Source organism: Chiloscyllium punctatum, chromosome 48 (genome assembly GCF_047496795.1).
Source record: "Chiloscyllium punctatum isolate Juve2018m chromosome 48, sChiPun1.3, whole genome shotgun sequence".
In the NCBI taxonomy this organism is placed as follows: Eukaryota; Metazoa; Chordata; class Chondrichthyes; order Orectolobiformes; family Hemiscylliidae; genus Chiloscyllium; species Chiloscyllium punctatum.
This window is the reverse complement of record NC_092786.1, coordinates 40068646-40091773: the sequence shown is the minus strand read 5'-3', so window position 1 is coordinate 40091773 and position 23128 is coordinate 40068646. Positions and strand designations below refer to the sequence as shown.

Below are 23128 nucleotides of genomic sequence, written 5' to 3'. Positions count from 1 at the left end.
ATGTGGTGTTTTTGATTAGGGATAATATTAGGGCTGTACGTTGGGGCTATATTTCTAGGAATGCATTCAGGGAAGTGGCACCAGGAGTAATCAAGATATTACTACCCTTGAAGATCTCCTTTTTAAATTCCAGTCTAATTTCCTTTATTCACTCCTCAGAACCACATCTTTTTCTCTTGTTATGTCATTAGTTTCAGTGTGTACAATGACCCCCTGCTGGTCGGTTTTCCCTTTGAGAATATTCTGCACCCTCTCCGCAATATCCTTGATCCTGGAACCAGGGAGCAACATGCCATTCTGATGTCTCGTTGTCAGCTGCAGAAACATCTGTCTATGTCGCTGACCAGAGATCCCCCTATCACAATTGATGGCTTGGAGCTTGATGTACCCCTCATTTCATTAGAGTCAGTCTGTGTACCAGAAACCTGGCTGTCAGTGCTACATTCCCCCCAGAGTCCATCACCCCCTACATTTTGCAAAACAGCATACCTGTCTGAAATGGGGATAGTTATGGGAGACTGCTTCACTACCTGCCTACCTCTCCAACTTTTCCTGGAGGTACCCACCTGACTGCATTTGCAGATTTTCTACCTTCCTATCATTGCTATCCATCACACCCCCTAGCTCCTGTAAATTCCTCATTGCCTCTGACTGCTGCTCCAGCCAATCCATGTGATCCAATAGGATTCACAACCAAACACACTTCCTGCAGACATAATCATCAGTAACATGGAAACTCTCCCACATTCGACAGGAAGAGCACGTCACTCTAATAAACGCCATCTTTGCATCTTAACAATCTACAGACCCAGAGAATAGCAATCTTACTGCTGTAGAAACACTGCTCCAAGATCACTTCAAACCTATGCTTTATATTTTTAAGGTTTAATTAAGAGACCGATCTCAATAAAACATCTAATAAAAAACATTCTAATCACTATTGGCAATTTATAAAACAAAACAGTAAGGTTTTATATATATATATATATATATAAAAGAGCTGCTCCCCCATACAGGTTTCTCCAAGGTCAGCTGTGAATTTTAGTGTTTCTTTATTTTTCTTAGAACGAACTCCAATGTTGAGAGATATTTGAAACTAAATAGCAGAGGCATTCAGCTGTGAGGGTTCACTGCCGCGTTAGACAGCTGTGCAGATTTCCTGCTCCATTTTTTGTACTTCCCACATGATCCCTGTTTTCTCTCTCTTTCTCCTTTTTTCAAAGTGCTATATCTCCTTTTTTAAAATACCATTGTTTTGCTCTCTTTTTTCCAAAGTTCCAAAACAATTCAGCAGCTTCTAAAACAGTAATTACTGCTCCAAGAATGTGAGAAAACCAGCTCCAACACTGAAAAATTCCTCAATATAGAAATAGCTCTGACAGCCATAACTTTTCCTGTCTCCCGTTTCCCCTCCTCCCGAGACGTCCTGGAATATTGAAACAAAAAGGGAATGATATAACTTACAACTTTAAACCAAGTCATGAAAGAAAGGCAGAGGTCCTTTTAAGGTATTTTAAAGATTTGTTCCCACTGCCCAGCTACATTGAAATTTGTTTTCCTACCTGATCCTTCACAAAGGAAATTTATCAATACTAGGAGAATGTCCCTTAACAAAGGTTCAAGTAGGCATGTGTTTACATTAATTTGGGAATTAATTCCATCCTTGATTCTGCTCTGATTTTCGATAAGACCATGGTTGATCTGATGTGGTAGCTTTAACTCACTGCAAACCCATGACCCCTTGACTACCTTATAAATATTCAATGACTCTGCCTCCATCACACTTGGGGGTGGGGAGAAATGTTCCACAGACTCATGACCCTCTGAGAGTAGACATTTCTGCTCAACCCCATCTTAACTGCAAGAAAATTTGTTTTAACTTGTGTTTCCTAATTCTAATCTCAAAAAGAAACCTGTTTTAAGCATTCAGCCTGTCAAATCCTCTGTCAGATCAATTGCTGTGGTTTGGTTCTTTATATTTGTTCATATATTTTATTTTGGCTTTTCTCTTGCTGTATACATTTGTCCACAATTCACTTCACAATGGGAGAGGCCTGCATCAGGCTAAGATGAGGTCTATCGCTTCTCTCACTGGACAATGCCATCAGAAATGGTCCTAATGTGAGGACATCCCAAAGCACTTTACAGTATGACAATGCTGTCACATTAAAAAAAGGTTGTTTTGTCCTGGGTTTTTTTGGAAGAGAGATTGTAAAGGCCGAGGTGTCGAAGCGACTACGGGCGATGAACTAAGTAAACAATTAGAGGAGGCCTTTGGGCTTTTTTTTAAAGAACAGTTGTCTCAATGGAAGAGGACTGGCCAGTTCTCTCAAATTAGGCTTTCTAGTATTTTTAGCTGTTAATGGTCAGAAGCTGTTTGGGTCCCAGAAGGGTTGGAGCTTCAGTAAAAGGATTCCTAGCTGCTACGTTCTCTGAAATCTCTCTTGATGTTGTTTCTTCCTGGATTGGAGAACTGCCTGTAAAAAGCTGGGTCTGAATTTACCTTTTTGCCAATGGGAGTGTTTGTAAAACAGTTAATTAGTAATAGGTTCTCTATCTGTTATTAGGTCAGATTTTCCAATAGTTAAGTTATTCTAAATTCCTCCTACCTCTCTTTGTATTTTAACTATAATGTTTAAATAAATTGCATTTTGCTTAACGTTGAGTAGTTTGATCAGTTGCATCATATCTGGATCACACACTTCACATCTACCTTTAAAATAAGATAGGTTAGGGTCTGGGTTACTGTTTTAAAATATTTTGGGGGGGGTGGAGGGGAGCGGTTCTGGTCTAGCCAATAGCAACAGCCAAGGAAACAACAAAGTTACAGTCTCTTGTACAATGTAGAAAATATAGAGAAATGGAGTGATAGGAATAAAAAAAAACTAGGATGGAAAGGACCAAAGACAGTAAGGAAAAGCTGAGGTTACACTTCACAGTCAGAAAAGGAATAAAATAAAACAAAGCATAAGGTTCAAAAAGAAATTGGAAAAAGGGTTTACACAAAATAATAATATAATATTAAAGGAAATGCATGAAAGATGAAATTAATTGAAAGGCTTTTCAGAAGGCTGGGAGAAGGAGGATCGTTGAGAAGGACAAGGCAGACAAACAATTCAAGAGCATTAGAAAATGTTCACTTCTCTTTAAAGGTATGTGAGATTTTTCAAATCTCATAAATCAGCCTGTTTTATCAATTCATTAGTCTCTGCATTAGTGAATATATTTAAATAATTTGTATTGACTCGATATTTGAATCTCACTAGAAACCCCTTGGCCTGTAGGTTCATTAACATTGCAAGTCAATATTCCCCTTAATCCTTCATTGATTGTTTAAGAGCCCTTGCTGATATTGGTGACAGTCAGGGTGAAATTGGTGCCTTTGAACTGATAAGGAACATGAAATTGAAAAAGTTCACAATAACCAGTAAATGGATTCAGTAACCTGACTGAGCCTGAGCATATATCACTGAGAATCTTTCCTTCTCCAGCCTGTGAAAATCTAAGTCATTCTGGGAATTGGTGGCTGCTTTTTGTTTGTCTTTAGTTGGACAATATTTAATGTATTGAATGTAGGAAAATAGGACACAGGAGCAAGAGTGGGCCATTCTAGATCATGGCTGATTATCTATCTCAGCACTATATTTCTACACCATCCTCAAATCCTTTGATGTTGTTAATAATTAAATATCTATCCATTTGTTCTGTTTCTCGCAAGTGGATCAACCATGCAAAAATGCTGTTATGTATTTCCTTAAATTAATACCTCAGTGGCAAAATCTACTAGAAGACCTTAGTTTTGACGATTTACCTCCAACCAGTCCAATAAATCTGCAATCGCATGACCAACAATCCGTGTGTTCTTTACTGCTACTGGATAATGTTGATGTGCTAGTGTCAACCAATCAACCACAATCACATTAATGTCCTTTAGTCTGGCTTTCAGTGCAGCCGCCATCTTCCAGATCCAATTTTCATACATTCCGTCAACCTGCAAGATTTAGAACATAAAGAAAAATGTGTAACTTCCTTCATAAATTGGTGTATTAATTATATCACATGCTCAAAACCTTAACTTATCTTTGTTGTTTGCGGATTTTTTAAAATTTGTTCATGGGTGTTGCTGGCTGGACCAACCTTTATTCCCTATTTTTAATTGCCCTTGAGAAAGTGGAGCTGAGCTTCCTTCCTGAGCAGCTGCACTCTTTGGGGCATAGATATGCCCTCAGTGCTGTTAGGAATATTGACCCAAGAATACTCAGGATGGTGTATGACTTGAAGAAAAACCTGGAGGTGATTCTGTTCCCATGCATCATATCCTTTAATGTCTGCAAGTAACAGGACTCTGTTTAGTAATATTTGTTAATCCCATCTATGCAAATACACCACATTATGAGCCCGACTAACAATCCTAAACTGGTAGGGTAATTATTCACATACTCAGGTTTATTTAGCAAATGCTGTCCAATCTCAGAATGTTAACTAAAATTGGACACTGTATTTTGGGCTTTGACAGCAAGGGTTGGTTAGGTATGGTCAGTACCTTGCCTGGGATTGCCAACAGCCAAAGGGACTTGCTGTTTGATACAATCTGCTCGTCTTTGGGACATATGGCCTACATGCCTGGCATCATAATGGCACTGAAATTCATATACCATATTTTGTGTCTGTGACAGACAGAGCACTTTGATTGCAGCATCCTGTTAATGTCAGACCATACTCACATTGCTACGGCCTAATAGTGGCACAGAATAACTAGCTTCCCAATTGCTAAAACCTTTGAGATATGTTACTGTTCCAGGATAGTGTAACATGGACTGAGTAGTTTTCAGGACCAAAATTCTTTGGCCCTTATGTGAGGTTGCATGATATATAAGATAAATTTTCTGTTTAGGGTAGTTCAGTATTTCTTGTAAATTGTCTTGAGAAGTGTAAAATGAAATGGCAAAATGTGTCTTTTTTCCAGCAATATTTAAATGATAGGTTAATGTTTATTTAGTGGTCAGAACATAAATTGGTGACCACTTCTGGTGTGAAGACTTCAGATCCTTGTGCGTTCTAGGGCCTGCTCTTTCTGAGTTAAGCTTTTAGTTTAATCCAAATTTGTGCTGAATTCTGTTTATTTCAATTTGCGCTTTCACCTCAGAGCTACCAAGCAATCTTCTTTGATCTGTGACTCATACAGCCCATAGACAAACTTATTACTAAACATCAAGAAACTTTATTCCATAGCTATGTATAAAAGAAGCAGGAGTACCGTCCATCCATGAATAATCATCACTAAAGGGTGGGAAGTGTTTAAGCTGCAGCTTTCCAACATCATAGCCTGACGAGAGGTGAAGCAGCAGGTCTCCTTGTTAAACAAATGCCCCTTGAAGAAGCAAAATTTGATAGGTGCTGCGTGTGTTGTTCTTCTGTCAACGAAGGTTCTTTCTGTTATGAATGAAACAACACCAGGGTCATTGTAGATTCATCTCGCAGAAGAGCTTGGAGCAGGCGTAGGTAATTAAACCAGTCAGGCCTGCTAGGTGTAATGTTCATGGCTGATCTCATCTCAACTCTACCTCCAGGCTGCTCCCCATAACCCTTTAACACATTACAAATTAAAATTCTGTCCCTCTCCTCCTCAAATTCATTCACTGTCCAACCACCCATTGCATGCTGAGGTAATGCATTCCACAGATACACAATCCTTTGAGAAGTAATTCATCTTCATCTGTTTTAAATCTGTCATCCCTTATCCTTAAAGCTATGACTTTTCATTATAGATTGTCCCACAGAGGGAAACACCTTCTCCATGTCTACTTTGTCAACCTCCTTTAGCATCTAATATACCTCGATTAGATCTCCTCTCATTCTTTTAAACCCAAGTGAGTACAGGCCTAAATTGCTCAATCTCTCTTCATAAATCATGCCTTTCAACTCTGGAATAATGTAGGTTACAATATCCCAAATTCAGCAATATTACAACTCGGGGTGATTGGGTTACTCAAAGCATGACGCTTTAAGCTAGTAACTAGATCTTGAGCTAAACATTGCAATCAATATTAATATATGGAACATTACAAAAATGATTGTTTTTGGATAGCTCCAATCTTTGAACAATTGGATTTGAGCCACTGTAGCTGTTCAAACTAGCTAAATGGAGGAGTTAGCTCTCCTCTGTACAATGTCTTTGGATGGTGACAACAAAATTTTATATTATCTTTAGCATCACGTTATACATTTCTAATAAACATGTAGTTACCCAATGTCTATTGTATCTGGAAGGGCCCAATTAGAGCTTTCTCTTGAGTGAAAAAAGGCCAATTTTATTATCTACTAATGCAGGTAAAACTACAAAAATGCAGCATCAAACATCAGGCCTGGATACAAAGATAAAAAGATAGCGTCCAAACGGAAGATAAGTAAAACATACAGTTTACAATCCTCAGGATGTCCTTGAGGTTCAAGATTTTAACCTGAGATATCAATTGTTTAACTGGTGGCTTTGTTCATCAGCAGTTCTGAATATTATGATTATCCTTTTATGTTCTCAGTGTTATACTGGCACTAGACACTTTGTCTTTTTTGAAAGGCCAACAGAGCACTTCCTGCACCTTCTGCTGGCTATAAAGTTTTTTCTCCTACTCTGCCAAAAGCAATTCCCTGAAATATAAGCTGGTTTTGAAGGAGTTTATTATTTCCAAGCTTTCTAATTATACTGAGGTCTTTCATCTTCAATATATGAAACTTCTCAGAAAGGTACAAATCAAAATAGGAGATAAGAAATTTTTCCACACCTGACTGGGTAGGTTATTTCAATGTCTTTTGATAAAAGTTAATTTCAGGTCAAACAATTTTGATTCTGTGATATTATTGTCATGAAAGCTCGGCTAACCTGTGTGGTCAGCTATTTGCCGTGGCCATTTTAAGTCAGTGTATTTTCCTTGTTAAAACGACTTCAGTCATGAACGTCCCAGGTATTAAAATCAGATGATGAGATTCAAAAATCAGTAGTCCACATTTTATCACTGCTGTAACATCCCGGTGTTAATACTAAGGGTAATTGTTTCAGCTGACTGGGGTAAATTGGTGTTACTGTTCCCTTTAGTTTTTCATTCTAGTTTTCTAATTTCCCTTTCCTGTCTTTTTAATTCCATCTCCCTTACTTTACCATTCCTGCCATTTTAATTTCTTCATTTTCTCCTCAAGCTCAAGCTGCTCTAACCATAACAGAATATTACCAGACTCAGGTGAGTCAATTCCTAGAATCCTGGTCTGCCCCTGATTTTCTACTAAACCCAACTGCTGTGCTAGTCACTTTGTTCCTCAAATTGTTTCTTCTTTCCTGGATCTATCAGGTAATGCTAGATCCAGGTTACCTGGCAATTTGATCAGTCCGGGTTTTGGAAGTTCACTTAAGACTAGCAAGGACAATTTTGCCACCTGCAGGAAATTCTTTGCAATTTGCGAGGCTATTTTTTATTTGTCAGAAAGAACCTGGCGTTTTCCTTACCTGTATTACTTACTAATCCCACAAACAAATTCTCGTTGTCTCAGTTTCAATATGTCTCAGACAAGAGCTCCAACCGTTGTTATTCCTCAATGGGATAGTGTGCTAGAAATCAAGTCCTAATATTCTTGGAGTTAGGCTGTAAGTTTGCTTGCTGAGCTGGTGGATCTGTTCTCAGACGTTTTGTCACCATGCTCGGTAACATCATCAGTGAGCCTCTGGTGCAGCATTGGTGTTCTGTCCTGCTTGCTATTTATGTGTCTTGGTTTGACTTGGTGTCACAACAAATCAAGACACACAAATAGGAAGGGGGACAGATAACCAATGCTTCACCAGAGGTTCACTGATGATGTTACCTAGCATTGTGATTTAACATTTGAGAACAAATCCACCAGCTCAGCGAACAAACTTACAACCTGATCCACAACCCGAGCTATAAATCTTTTCCAAAATCTCAAAACACCTACAGGCAAAATACGCTCAAATTAGCCTGAAAATGGGAAACCAACACCATCCGATTGAGTACCACCTGCCAGCAACTGTACTTTCTACACTAATGTCTCAGGAAATAGTTATTACCATGATATGTCAAATACAAACCACCTCTCAACACACCACACGTGGGGAGAACAGCAGAACAGAATGGTTACAAAACCTACCACAACAAACCAAGACACAGAACTAGCAAAGAGGACAGAACATCAATGCTTCACCGAGGCTCGCTGATGAACGTTATCTTGCATGTTACCTAGCATGGTGATGAAACATCTGAGAACAAACCCACTACCAGCTCAGTGAGCAAACTTACAACCTGATCCACAACCTGAGCTACAAAACTTCTCCAAAATCTCATTCTTGGGGTTGTTGCAGACAGTAAAAACATTATCAAAGTATACTGACAGGCTTTTTTTTTAGACAGGGTGGTTTGCATGTGTAATGAACCCTCCAGAGGAAGTGGTGCATGCGGGCACAGTTACAACGTTTAAAAGACACTTAGATAAATACATGAATAGGAAAGGTTTGAAGAGAAATGGGTCAGGAAGAGACAAGGTAGGACTAGTTCAGTTTGGGATTAAGTTTGGCGTGGACTAGTTGGACTCAAGGGTCTGTTTCCATGATATATGACTCTATATTAGAAAGAATACATTGGCCCCACCCACCTGTTTGATAGATTCAGGTTAACAGAAAATGTGGACCAGGTTTCGGTACATAACAAAACTGTTTAGTTTATGAACTTTAACCACAGATAAACCATCATGAACTGCTGACGTATAACTCTACTAGCTAGAACTCTAGCCTCCTCCTAACCCCACCCTACCTTTATATATACATAGATATAGACAAACAAAAGAACATTGGTCTTAGGTATGAAGAGAAAAGAATGATAGAGAAACAGTTCAGGGACCAGGGAGCGAGACTGTGTGTGTGTGAGAGAGATGCCATTCCCCTTCCAGAGATCTGAAGGCTTCTTACTGTATTGTTCATTAACACAAACCATTCAACTACCTAGGAGCTAGAGAATTGTTATCAGGCAAATAACATTTGGCATCTACAACTAGTCACAATTCCATAAACTGATCAGCAACCGGTTGCCGGCCTAATCATACCTCGCTGCTGTGCCATCTTCTCTTATACCTTCTCCCACTGCTTTCAAAGCAACACAACTTCCAGTGGGTTTCAGTAACTTATTACCAAAAGTACAGCAAGTCCTTTATTGTTATAGTTTGTTTTCCAAAATCAGTCTATAATCAAAAATAATGTAAAATGAAAACTTACTTTTTTTATTGTCTTAAATGTTACCATTATACCTTTAAAAATTAATTTATAATTAAATATTAATATTCCTTCCTGAAAAATAGGGACACTGGAACAGGAGTAGGCCCTGAATCATTTGTGTGCCACTTTTGCTATTTTATGTCATAGCTGTTCATCCATTTCATCAAAATCACTTTCTGTGCTATCATCATATTCCTTGATGCCATTGGTGTCCAGACATCCATTGATTTCTGGCTTGAACATACTCCAATGCCTCTGTTTAAAATCTAAATTTTGATTTTGTTTGGTCTGAGGACCTGTGATTAGACGTTGAACACAGACCTCCGGCCATATTAATGACAATGTCTTAAATGATTTAGTTCCCAGGAAGCATTGTGGCCCTTTAAATTCTACTAAGGTTTGAGAGAAGCATAGTAAAAGAAAGGTTTGTATTCAGAGTCATAGAGATGTACAATACGAAAACAGACCCTCAGTCCAACTTGTCCATGCTGACCAGATATCCCACCTCAATATAGTCCCATCTGCCAGCAACCCTGCCCATATCCCTCCAAACCCTTCCTATTCATATACCCATTCGGATGCCTTTTAAATGTTGTAATTGTATCAGCCTCCACCACTTCCTCTGGCAGCTCATTCCATACATGTACCACCCTCTGGGTGAAAATGTTGCCTCTTAGGTCTCTTTTATATCTTTCTCCTCTCGCTCTAAGCCTATGAAAATATGGAACGCTTCACGAATTTAACCCAAAGTTTCTTCAGGCAGGCCTTAAAAAGAATGCTGGGATTTAAAAGTGATTAAAAGCCACTGAGGTGCTAAGTGAGTACTTGGCATCTGCCTTTAGCAAGACAGAAGGTACTGCCAAAGTCATTGCGAGAGATTTGCAAAAGGAAGCTTGCAAATGTTAAACCCTTGTTCCCGAGAAGGAGAAGCCCAGCAGCACCAAAGTCTTGAGGATCAATAGTGGGGAAGATTGGGAAACAACGCTTTAGCCCAAAATTAATAGTCACTTGGACAAATGCACTTCATTTAAGGAAAACCAGCATGAACGTGTTAAAGGCAAAACGTTTTTAAATGACTTGATTAAGCAAGTTGATGGAATAACAGAGAGGTTTGACATGGGTAATGCAGTTGTTACATTGCATACAGAGTTTTAAAACAGGTTTGATAAGATGCTGCATTACAGATTCATCTGTAAGGTTAAATCCCACAGCATAAGACAGACAGTGGCAGCTCGCAGATGGCAGAGTAACTGGAAACAGAGGGCGGTGATGTAAGATGATTGACAAAAGAGCCAATGTTGACAATGGGGAAAAGCTGTTTTATGCAAAAAAAAATCAATAAGTTGATCAGGTATGGGATGTAATATCTGACAGTCTAATGGATGCGGCTTCAATCAAGACTTTCAAAAGGAAATTGGGCAGCTATCTGAAGTGAAAATATGACCAAGACTAAGGAGAAAATATGCCAGCTGAATTGCTCTTGCATAGACCCAGACAGATACAATGGGCTGAATGGCCTCCTTCTGTCTGTTACCATTCATTCTGTGGCTCAGTGATTCACCTATCCAGAATGCTGGTCATGTGTTGATGTTACAAGGGAATTAATTTCATGGCATCTGTTCATGCAGTGGATCTGACACAGCAACTCACTGATAGCACTGGGTTTGTGCCCAAAGCTTGGTGCTGATCAATCTTTGGATTGATAATCCAATATTGTTGTAGGCAAATTCTGATTAATTACTTTGCAATTAAATAAGTGAAGCCATTGCATCCGCGTAGGCAAACTCAAATAATTTTCAAAAACACTTAGGTGATGGCAATTATAGAAATGCAAGCAAACAGCTATCAAACTAATTGAAAGCATCTGAAATCTTTGCGTAAAAATAAGTTATTACCACACCATGTCCTTGATCCAGATGTCAAATTACCCAGGACATGGTAACCATCAAAATAACCTTGGACATTGTCCTTGTGGAAAGCCATTGTAGCACTGAGAACGTCAAATATTACTTTACATGTTTTATTTATTTTTGTATACTTCATGCCAAGGTCAAATGTTTAAGCTCGTAATATTTTCACTATATACTTGTTTCACTAATTCATAATACGTTTAAACTGAGTTCAGCTCATATCAAACAATGATAATGTAGAATGGACATTTTTTGGAGCAATATTACTGAAATATTCCACTGAAGGTTTTTAATTCTATCAGCATTAGCATAACCAAGTGAGAAGATATGAATTTGTTTCTCTTTGTTCAAACTATTTAATTGGTCACAACAAAGGTTTCAGTTCGTTCTTGCACAAGGCGATACCTTTCTCCAATTAAAAATACAGCCGTTGTCATGTGCTACAGAGAATCAATCAACACGTATTTTGAGTGATCGAGAAAGCAAATTTATTAACTATCAGACCTGAGGAAAGTATCAATAAAGTGACATCTGGAGTCACTTCAGCACATATAGACACACGGACAGAAAAACAGACACGGACACACAGAGACAGAGGCAGACATAAAGACATAAACATACGCAGATAGATGCACAAGCAAACACATGTGTACAGACATACACACTAACACACACGTAATGACAATTTAAAGAGATCTTAACATAAATAGCAAAAAGAAAAATGCAAGTCAACTTTGTTTTTTCCCGGCAATAAACGTTACAAAGCTTCGATACCAGTGAAACATCACTCCTATATGCACTTTTTAACTTCTTACCTCATTGGCAAGGTTCCAAACATTCCATATCAGTGACTTATTATACATTTATCAGATGTGATTTTCTCTGTCACTCTCTCTCTCCTTGAGATACATACACATTGGCTACTTCACTTTTTACTTCTAACTGAACTTTAAGGAAACTGAAAGCACTAAAACAATTCTAAGACATCTTTCCTGCTCTGAAAGCTTGGACTGCCATAAATTAACTTACTCTGCTGGAGGTATGAAACTAATCTTCCTCAATGAAACGCAATTGTTTCCCCCGGTCTACCTTTCAGTCCACCATAAATGTTCAACTTTGGAAGCATTTCATCAATTAACTCCTAATGTAATTTAATTAGTCATTTAGATCAAGCCACCTGCTTTCTTGGAAATGGTGTTTAAACGAACTGCTCAAAAATTTCGAATTTCTTATGGCAGAGGCGACTGTGTAGTGGTACTGTACTTTAGGGAATAAAACTTCCATCTTTACCTGGTCTGGCCTACATGTGACTCCAGACCAACAGCACTGTGACTCTGACCTGACCTCTGAAGTGATCAAACAAGGCGCTCCATTCAAGGGCAACTATGGCTCTGCAACCAATGCTGGCCCAGCCTGTGATGTTATACCCCATGAATAAATAAAATAAAATCATCTTCACTAAACCCCCAAAAGAACCCTTTAATTCTCTTCTCAAATCCAAATTCCCAAATTGCATTAATATATTGTAAACCTTTATTAGATCACACAGGTAGACATGCCATGTACATATGCACAAGGTGGAAGCAGGAAAGGTGTTCAATACAAAGGAAGATAAAAGAATATACTGTTTAGAGTAATTTTATTTTTGATGTGCAAGCTTTTAACCTGATGCTGATATTGACAGTTTCTTGGATACTATCAGTCATAGCGAACATTGTAGTTCTTGAAAACAATCAGTTCCTGGATGAGTTCTCCTAGTAGCTGTTTCTGTGCCAACTTCTTCAGAGAGAAGCTTCATATTAAATACTGTCCAAAATTGCACTCAGTCTCCTTAAAATATTGGCTGCAGTGAGTACTCTCAGGAGGTGCTTTAGATGGGTATGTTAGTGGCAGTCACTGGATCAATATCCAGTACTTTGCATTTGTTAATGTCTACCTCAGACAAAGATAGATTTAAAAGGGTGGAAACCTGGCTATTGGCTCACAATCCATTTTGATGCATTTTGTCAAAGTTGCCCTGCAATCCTTCGATATAGATGGAGTCGGAGTTTGATGGTGTTGTCAAGACTTTTCAGACACATGCTGAGGATCTCATTATGAGCTATGTATTTTAGGAAATGAGTTGTGACATCCAGATATTATTGCTGGATAGCCTCTTCTAGCTGTATTGCTTAGTCTCAGCCACTAGACATTCCTTTAAACATTCCTGTTGGGTTGGCTAATATCAAGTCAGCTGATTAGTTGGACATTTTAAATGCCCCAGTTCACTTTTAGTTGCTCCCCTTGCAACCCTAAAGTCTAAGACTTTTTTTCAGTCAAATTGATGAGATCTGAAAGAGTAACAGTTCTTTTTTTTTGTCATCATGACAGTGTGAAAGGTAATACTCACAAACCTACAAATCAAATGTGTCTAAATCGTTACTGGAAGTCGTCTTCCACATTCCCACCTGTTTCTCAATTCAAATAACAGAATAAATTTCTCGGATCCCCCTATGTTTTGTTAGTATTTGTAGCTTTCCGAGAGAGAATGGTACTGGCACACTGGACTCAATTATATTGTCTGGCGTACATACAAATACCACACATGTAGACAAAAGTCTCCTGCAGAGGCAAATACTCAACTACCATGCTTTCCAAAAATAGAAATAAATGTATGTGATTCCAATGAAATAACCTGAGTTTAGGATTTGGATGATATTAAACATCTTGTACATTTTTAAATTCATTCATTTGATGTGGACATCGCTGGCTGGCCAGCATTTATTGCCTGTCCCTAGTTGCCCTTCAGAAGGTGGTGGTGAGTTGTCTTCTTGAACCACTACAGTCCACCTGCTGGGGTTCACCCACAATGCCATTAGGGAGGGAATTCCATGATTTTGACCCAGTGACACTGAAGGAACAGCGATATATTTCCAAGTCAGGATGTTGAGTGGTTTGGAGCTAGTGGTGTTGCCACGCGTCTGCTGCCCTTGACCTTGGGTTTGCAAGGTGCTGTTGAAGGATTTTTGGTGCATCTCTGCAGCGTGTCTTTGTAGATTGTACACAGTGCTGCTACTGAGCATCGGTGGTGGAAGGAGTGGAAACTTATGGGTGCAGTCCCAACTCAAAAATAGTTTTGAGATTACTTAATCTTAACTCATTTATTCTCTCAATACTTGAATACTGCTGCCTTCAGAAATAGCTTTTCAGACAAATACAAGCAGTGTCACCATGCAATCTTATCATTAGTTCACTCACGATTCTTCAAGTCCCTGCTTTTGTTATTGGACCAGCCTTCAAAGGCCTTTGGATTTCCCATATTTTGGTGGGTGAGCTGTATTAAGGTACTCACATTGTCCTTGCAGTTCATCAGCACCAAAGTAAATCCTGAACTCAAATTTGGATCAGGCCTCATGTGCAGAATGGCTGCACCAGTTATTTTGTGCTCATTTTGTACAGAAGTTAACACCCCCTTCCCCAATATGTACAACAATGTGCAATGGCGCTGAGATGTTGATATAGAGAAATATCACAAGGTGCTTCACCAAAATGTCTGGATGCAAAATATAACATTGGGACAGAGCAGATGTTATGAGGGGAGATTAAATGCTCAGTCAAAGCATGTTTTAAAAAGAGTATTAAAGCAGACACATATGGAGTGGCAGGAAAGTTTAGGATGGAATTTTAGAACTTGGAATCTACTTAACTGAAGGAATATGCATGAGCCTAGCATTGTCAGCGAGCTGGAGGAGGAGGGATGGTACAGAAATTGAAAATAATAATAAACCACCAAACAGGGCATTATGTTGTTGCTACTTTATTACACATTTGATTTATGCTTTAATTGTGCAAGTTTACTGCTGACTTGAAAAGATAAAGTAACTGTTCTCTTTGGGAACAACTTTATTGGTCAGGAGGAGAACTAGAAAGAAAGAAATGCAAAGGTCTAATTAATGTTTAAAACTGCCTCCCTTGCTTCTGAGAATTCAAGAAGTGATATTATGTACTGGTTCTGGGTCTGAAGCAAAGCAAAGGTGGACGATATACAGAGTTGCAAAGACAACTTGGGAGTAAAATAGGAAAAGGGAAGACAGAAAGATGGAAATAAGTAAAGAGGTAAAAGACATGATTGTAAATGTCAAGTCCCAACTTCAAAAGAGGGTTAAACTGAGAGAGATAAACACAAGATGTTAACGAAGGAGATGTAAACTGATTGACTGCTCTCAAGGAAATGAATGAAAGTAAACATGTATCTTATAGTGGGAGCCTCATACCAAGATACTTGACTTTAAAATGTTTGCATTGATGATATATGACAGACCCCAAAGATTTTGCTACAATATAAAGAAGCGAGTAATTCACAGACCTGAGGGTCTGATTCACTGAAATATATTTCCATAAATTACAGGGTCTCGACATGCCTCTGTTACCACACAGTCATTTGGTCCAAGAATTTATTTCTTTGAAAAATTAATTAATGTAAGGTTTATTTTGCAGAAACTGTTAAATCACAAAATGTCCGTGTGTTCAATGAATGGTGACATTGCGATTGGTGAGTTTATTGTATAACTGGTTAGTTGTCTGTGGTTTTTGCAACAAGGGAAAATTATTCAGGTACAATTTCAAGGGATGACATGGGAGTTGGAAGGTGGGTATTGCAGAGACTCAACAGTAATAGACTAATGAATGAATAAATGTAGAGATACACAGCAGCGGAAACAAAGCACTGATGGTAAAAGTGAAGAAAGGGACAGAAAAATTGAAAAAAGAAGAGATATTTGAGGTATGGTGGAGAATGTCAAGAGTCCATTAATTTTAAGGACAATGTTAAAGGCTGCTATCGGTGGATGTTTGGATGCATCAGTGATGAGTTGTCCCAGTTGTAGGGGTCAAGATGTCCTTCATCATTGATTACTTTTATGGATTTCTCAATGGGTATTAAACTGTTCATTCTTTACAGAACACAGCAATAGGCTGTATGCCACAACAAACTGCTAAACCTGAATCCTTGGGGACTCTAATGGGATAACGTAATAGGCCTGAGGCTCAGCAATGTCTGAGATTTGAGTCTATTCAGCTGTTTGACCACTTTTTGCAGGCAGGTTGTTTATGTCTGTCATGGTGTGGTATGAGTGCCCTGATCAAAGACAGGTCTTTGTCTGGTGTCTCATCTTGAGTGATTTTCTTGGTAGTTTTGGTTTGCCATTGCCTTCCACTCCCAAAACCAGGAGACAGTTCTCGAGTCTACCTCAGCTGGGAATAGGAATGAAACTCAAGCTATTGGCTTTATTCTGAACTGTACACTAGCCACCCTGCCAGTTGAACTATATGGATTCCAGACTGCTGCTTGGTCAAGTCATAGAGTCATAGAGATGTACAGCAGGGAAACAGACCCTTCGGTCCAACTTGTCCATATGACCGGATATCCCAACCCAACCAAGTCCCACCTGTCAGCACCCTCTAAACCCTTCCTATTCATATACCCATCCAGAGGCATTTGAAATGTTGCAATTGTGTCAGCCTCCACCACTTAGTCTGGCCGTTTATTCCATACATGCACCAAGTGAAAACTTACATTTGCAAAATATAATTTGGATACTTCCCTGGCAGTTCTATTGAGAGGGAGGAGGAGTCCTGGAGGATATTGGTGAGGACTCTCCTGGATTACTGTGTTCAGTTCTGGTTGCCCAGTTGTCATCCAGTTTCTGTATCAGTTGAAGCAAACATTCAAAGACACAGTATGGCTGTACTTTCTTCATCTTTATTCCGAGCCCTGGAGAGACAGTGATCGCCCATGTACACAAAGACCTGAGTTCTTGGCCTTTTCTTGAATAGTAGATTCTTACGGAATTATGTAGTCTCTTACAGAGAGCAACATCCAAGTAAGGCAACATCTGTATTGATTGGATGACTGTTACAATCAGCGAGCATCAACAGTAAAGATTAAGCCACCTGGCATTACACAATGGATGTTCCTTACCTCGTTAACTGGCATTATACAATGGATGTTTTTCACCTCGTTAAATCACTACCCTTGCCTCCAGCACCTCATTGTTTACTGCAAGTTCTTTTTGGTCAAAATCATGCTAGCTGAACCTTTGTCAAGCAACCCTAAACTTAACTTTTTCCCTATCTGCTCATACCGTCTACACTTTCTCACAGTTATAGGAAGGATATTATTAAGCTGGAAAGGTTATGGAAGGTTTGAGTGATAAAGGAAAGTTGGATAGACTGGGACTTTTTTCCCCCTGAAGCGTAAGAGGTTGAGAGGTGACCTTACAGAGGTTTATAAAATCTCAAGGATACAGATAGGTTAGTGGTAGGTGTCTTTTCCATAGGATGGGGGATTTCAAGATTTGGGGGCACATTTTAAGGTGAGAGGAGAGAGAGAGATTTTAAAAAAAGACATGAAGGACAAGGTGGTTTTTACAGAGGATGGTTCACATATGGAATAAGCTTCCAGAGGAAGTGGTGGATATGGGCACAATTACAATATTTAAAAAACATTTAGATAAGTAGGGAAAAGAAACAAAATATAGAGCAGATGCAGAGCAGTAAGCACTAAATTTCATTTCTTGGAAAACAGAAGCAAGCAACTGATATAATTCTAGGGTCCTGGTCATTTTCCCAATACAGATGAATGAGTAATATCTAGAAATAGAATCTGAATAGAAAGTGGAGCTGGCCACCTCTGGGAGTGCCCACACCAAATCTGTGGTGCATCTCACCATAATCACAGCACTCCCTGATTACGAGGCTGCCTCAATGTATAATTTATGCCCAAGACACACAATTACACAATTATCCGTCCCAAAGTTTATAGCTGACTTACATCAGCTAATTTTGCAACATTTTGTTGATTTTTCTGTTGGAACACATAATTTAACGACCTGAAAACCTTTCTGCGTTTGGCAGTGCCAAACAGAATTGAATGACCCTTCTGACCCCTTCTGCATTGAGAAGACTGTCCAAATATTGTCTGATAGCTGTTTGTGTCAAATCCAGGTACACACCAGCCCAGCTGAAGCCACATCCAGTTTGTTCTGTTTTCCTCACCCTTCACTTTAAACTAAACTATCTCCTGAATGTCCAAACAGTTGTTCTACATAATAGCATACTTTGGCATTTGTTTTAACAATTTTCTGAAATAAATTGTTGCTTTACACTGAGTGTTTACTGCTCCTTCTTTTGCCATTTAATGAACGTACACTTCATTTCCTCAACTTCCACCCAAACTAGAAGATAAAATAACATGACCTCAATTCTCTTGCACTGGCCCTAATTTATTTTATCTGCTGTTACTTCACTGAGTGATTTCACACAGTTAAATATTTTGCAATATCTGTATAACTCCTAACATTTTTGTTGGAACCTGAGTCAATTTCCATTATGATCAAGAAGACAATGGCACTGTATGTCACATCAGAATCAGTCATTTTAATTGCCTGGTCAACCATGCTCCTGCATTTCAGAGGAGTTGAAGTGACTCTTGTACTTCCCTTATTTTATCATCAGGAAACATTGAAACCTTGCATTCCTGAGTAAATAGCTATTTTCACATCACTGGAATTTACTAGCAGTCAATTCATTGTGATGGCAGAAAAGAAACTATCCTGATTCAAAGGGAAAGTGAGATTCCCCAAATCCTGAAAACAGCAAACAGGATCAGCAGATAGGTATGTGGATTAGAAACATTAATGACAAACATTACTCTACTGGTACATGCTCTGATGTTATTCCCATTATTCAAGCAGCACAGGGTCAAACATCTGGTTTCAGTTTGTGGGATCTAAAAGCTGGGACATCTGTAAATTGCACAAGAAATAGACTCAGCTAAGTGTTGTCTTGAGAGAACTGAGATTGCCATACCAAATGAGACATATTACATTACATTACAGTGTGGAAACAGGCCCTTTGGCCCAACAAGTCCACACCGACCTGCCGAAGCGCAACCCAACCATACCCCTAACCTAACACTACGGGCAATTTAGCATGGCCAATTCACCTTACCTGCACATCTTTGGACTGTGGGAGGAAACTGGAGCAAACCCAGGCAGACACGGGGAGAATGTGCAAACTCCACACAGTCAGTCAGTCGCCTGAGGCAGGAATTGAACCGGGGTCTCTGGTGCTATAAGGCAGCAGTGCTAACCACTGTGCCACCGTGCCACATGGACACACATCTACCAGCATCCTTAGGCATTGGATAAACATTTAGTCCCACTTTAATGTTAAGGTTTCGATCATACTCCAAATATCAATGGATGCATTTGCAAATCTAGATGCTCAGGATTTCTGGAGATGAACCAATTAGGCCAAAGAAATGCAAGCTCAATTTTTAACTGGCCCCGCTGGCAGGGTCAGAGACAGAGGAGAACAAAACTAATCGGAACAGGAGTGGGCCAACTGATCCCTCGTGTCTACCCCCTCCATTCCAAAGAACTTGGCTTCCGTTGCCCAAGCCTCAACTCCTCTTTCATGCCAGCTCCTCAAAGCCCTTGACTCCTCAAAATTTCAAAAGTCTACATTTTCTTTAAATACTTACAGTGATCTAGCCTGAACAACTATCTCAGGTAAAGAATTCCAGACATTTACTATCACCTGGGAGAAGATATTCCCTTGCGTCTCAGATTTAGATAAATGTTCCCTTATTTTGTAACTTTGTCACATTGTAAAGAATTCTCCCACTGGTGTAAACATCTTTTCAACATCTACCCTGTCAAGCCCCTCAGAATTGACTATGTCTCAGTAAGATTACCCTTCATTCTCCTAAACTCTAATGCATGAAGATCAAAACTATTTAGCTGTTCTTAACAAGTCAATCCCTTCAACCCAGGAATTAGTCAATGGACTCACTTCTCCAATTAAATTATATCCTTTCTTAAATACAGGGACCAAAACTGTAGAGAGTACCCCAGGTGTGGTCTCACCAATATCCTTTGCAGTCACAACAAAACTTCCCAATTTTCACACCTAGAGTACCGTGAACAGTTTTAGTTCCCTGCATTGGATGCAGTCCATAGAAAGTTCACTAGATTGATGCCAGGTATGGACAGACTTTCTTATCAGCCCAGGTACAAGTCCTACCTGCTCCAAAGGTGTGTCATAACATTTTTGAACAAAAATATCTGCAGTGCACATAAAACAGCTGCTCTGATGAAAGATCAGCATTTTTACTGGTTCAGATATGTATTAACATACCTCCAGAGCAGGTGAGACTCCTGCCTTCTATCCACGAGACATAGTATAGGGTTTTTAATCAGGTCTTGAGTGATTCCATTCTTAAACTGAGTACCCACTTAATACTGGAATTCACTTTATTGACCATTATTTAGTGAGGTCCATTTCTTGATTGGTGGGTTAGGGACTATCTCTGCTGCATCATTTCAGCTCCTCATTAATTACTGTCAGCAGAGCCCTAGTTTTGTTTTGTAAACTAAGTGGCAATAGAAAATGTTTGCTGTATGAGAGTACTTGGGTGGAGGCCAGTGGCTAAGGCCAGACTGAAAAGCAGATGACTTTAATGCAAGGCACCTGCCTTATATCCAAGGGCTATTTCAGGCCTGTGGTTGTTTAAGCATTGTTGGTCCATTTACCATTTGTTTGCTCTGACATCGATGACTTACTCCATCCAGATTTCAGTTTACAAAACAAACCTTTGTAAACGTGAAATAGGTACTCAGATTAGTCACTCAGATATTCCATCAACAGACTCTGGCAAAAAAAATACAGACAATCCGTTTAAAATATCAGAGCCTTGCTCCATCACCAAACCTGTCCCCACCTCTAACAATGCACCTACTAACCCCCATAGTCCAGATTTAACTCTGCTACTCCTTACAGTCAGTGATTTCCCCCACATCCTTCTTAATGACTGATGAACAGAATCCCAGGACTATACTTGCCCTAGACTTCTTATTGACTTTGATGAGCTGCTCTGGACATAACTGACCAGACTGCAACTGCTCTGTTTGCAGATCTCTGACTGACAGTACACGATTCGCCTGTCTGCTGGGGTGACCCTACAGACTGACAGCTGCCGACTGCCTTACTGTAGTCTGACACATACTCTAACTGTGCGTGGCCCAAGGTGACAATCCACTGTAGCCAAGCCCCTGGACTGTACGCAGACGGTGCCCATGACTGACGGTACTGGGGCCCACTGATCAAAAACTGCTATCCCTTCATTGAACAGTGGACTGGTCCCCACCCAAATTCCGAAAGAGCCATTTCGATGAAAAACTATGCTTGATGTTGGCCATGCAGAAAGCTGGCACACTGCTGCAGTTGTTAGTTTGATATCTTGGTGTGCTAATCATATAGACAACGCCCCAACTATCCACAAAATTTCAGACAGATCCCAGTGACAAGCAGCTTGTCTCCAACATGCTAACAGAAAGGCAAGGCAAGGCATGGGCACTGTGAGCATTGAGGTAGGCACTGAGTGAGTGAGTATTAAAAGAGCAAGTGAGCAGCCTTGAGATTGATCCTAGTCCATTTCCTGAGCCTGGGTCCATGTGAGCAAAGTGGCTTTGCAGCAGCTTTTCAACACTAGTTGCTGGAGCATCCTGCAGTGCACGTCTGCGTTTCCCAAGTGCCACGGTATTCCTGAGGAGCAGGCATATGATGAAAGTTGTTCCTGGAACGGCACATGGTAAAGTGGGGATTGAAATGCCCATGAGGAACATCATAGGGACAGATGGTTAATGAGATTTTGTAAGGCAAGAAGTTTCGCGTAGCCACGTGGTGAAAAATGCACTTGGCCAAAAATAATCATAAGATTCGGCTCTTAGAGTCCTGAGAGCCAAGAAAAGTGAAGACCAGCAAACCAGGGACGACCTGAGTGGATGAAAGCAGTAAGTTCCTTTCCCCAACTGTTTGGGACGCTACTGCCTACATCTGTTGGTGGAGAGGCTTCGAAGCCTCCCTTACATTAGAGGAATGTTAACAATGTAAGCAAATTTTATTAGACAGTTATTAATTACTGACTTTACAAACTAGAACTGTGAACGTTAGTTTAGCTTAGATTGCTGAAATATTGTGTGATCAATCAGGGCGGAGTCAGAAATCGTGAATCCTGTTGCCACGATGGCCTGAATCCCAGCACCTGACATGGGGAGCTCAGTTGTTTGATTCTAATGTAACTACCCTCCCTCACCCCAACCAGGATCTGTCATTAATATAACATATTAAAGGCTTGTTACATCAGAAAAATAAAATAGCGAGTCATGTGTGAAATCAAGCCCTCAGCCTTAAGTGAAATTCAGTCTGAATATTTTCTGCCTAAATCCAGTATCGTGTAATCTGTGTAATATCACACAAACTACAATTCTCACAGCATCCTGCTGTATGCCTGTTAATACCTTTTATAAACCAAACATTATTGCTTTCTAGCACTCTCAGGACCCGTGGTCTTCCACACAACCCCCCATATGTGACAAATAGAAAACATGTCATGTGATAATCGCGAGATTTGATAAATTACTCCACAGTGAATCTTCAAGTTCAATTCACAGAAATAAAATTGAGAAAGAATTACTGTCAACCTGATAAAAGGTGAAACTCATCATAGCTCATTACCAGCAAATACTTCCTGTTATAGTCATATGGTTGAAAGATAATTTTGAAAGAATGCAATGTATTTATAGTTTATCAATTACAATTTTATATCTATATAGATGAGTTCAGTGGTTAGCTCATCAGAGCTCAAACCTTCCATAGTGATTTGTGGTAGCTCACGTAGCATATACCTTGGAGAGTCATGTTCCTATTGAGTTAGAGGTTTACTAACAACTGATTAAGTACATTAACATGATACCTCAGACTTATTGCTCTCTTGAAAGAGTGATTGAAAGAACAAAGGAACAATAGTAGGCCAGTCAGCCCCTCGAGTGTGATCCATCATTCAATGAAATCATAGCTCCATGCACCTGTCTTTGGCCCATATCCCTTAATGCCTTTGCTGAAC

The 23128-nt window shown here is 39.5% G+C and overlaps 1 protein-coding gene across 1 annotated transcript in view; it reads right to left on the bottom strand.

The window, feature by feature from the left end:
* The window catches only part of lipca (lipase, hepatic a), a 96861-nt gene that overhangs the window by 28652 nt on the left and 45081 nt on the right, over positions 1-23128 (bottom strand). The window contains exons 2-3 of the mRNA XM_072565018.1: positions 5258-5433; positions 3812-3991 (exon numbers count right to left, since the gene is read on the bottom strand). Coding sequence (XP_072421119.1) covers positions 3812-3991; positions 5258-5433 — 356 coding nt within the window. The remainder of the gene's footprint in view (positions 1-3811; positions 3992-5257; positions 5434-23128) is intronic.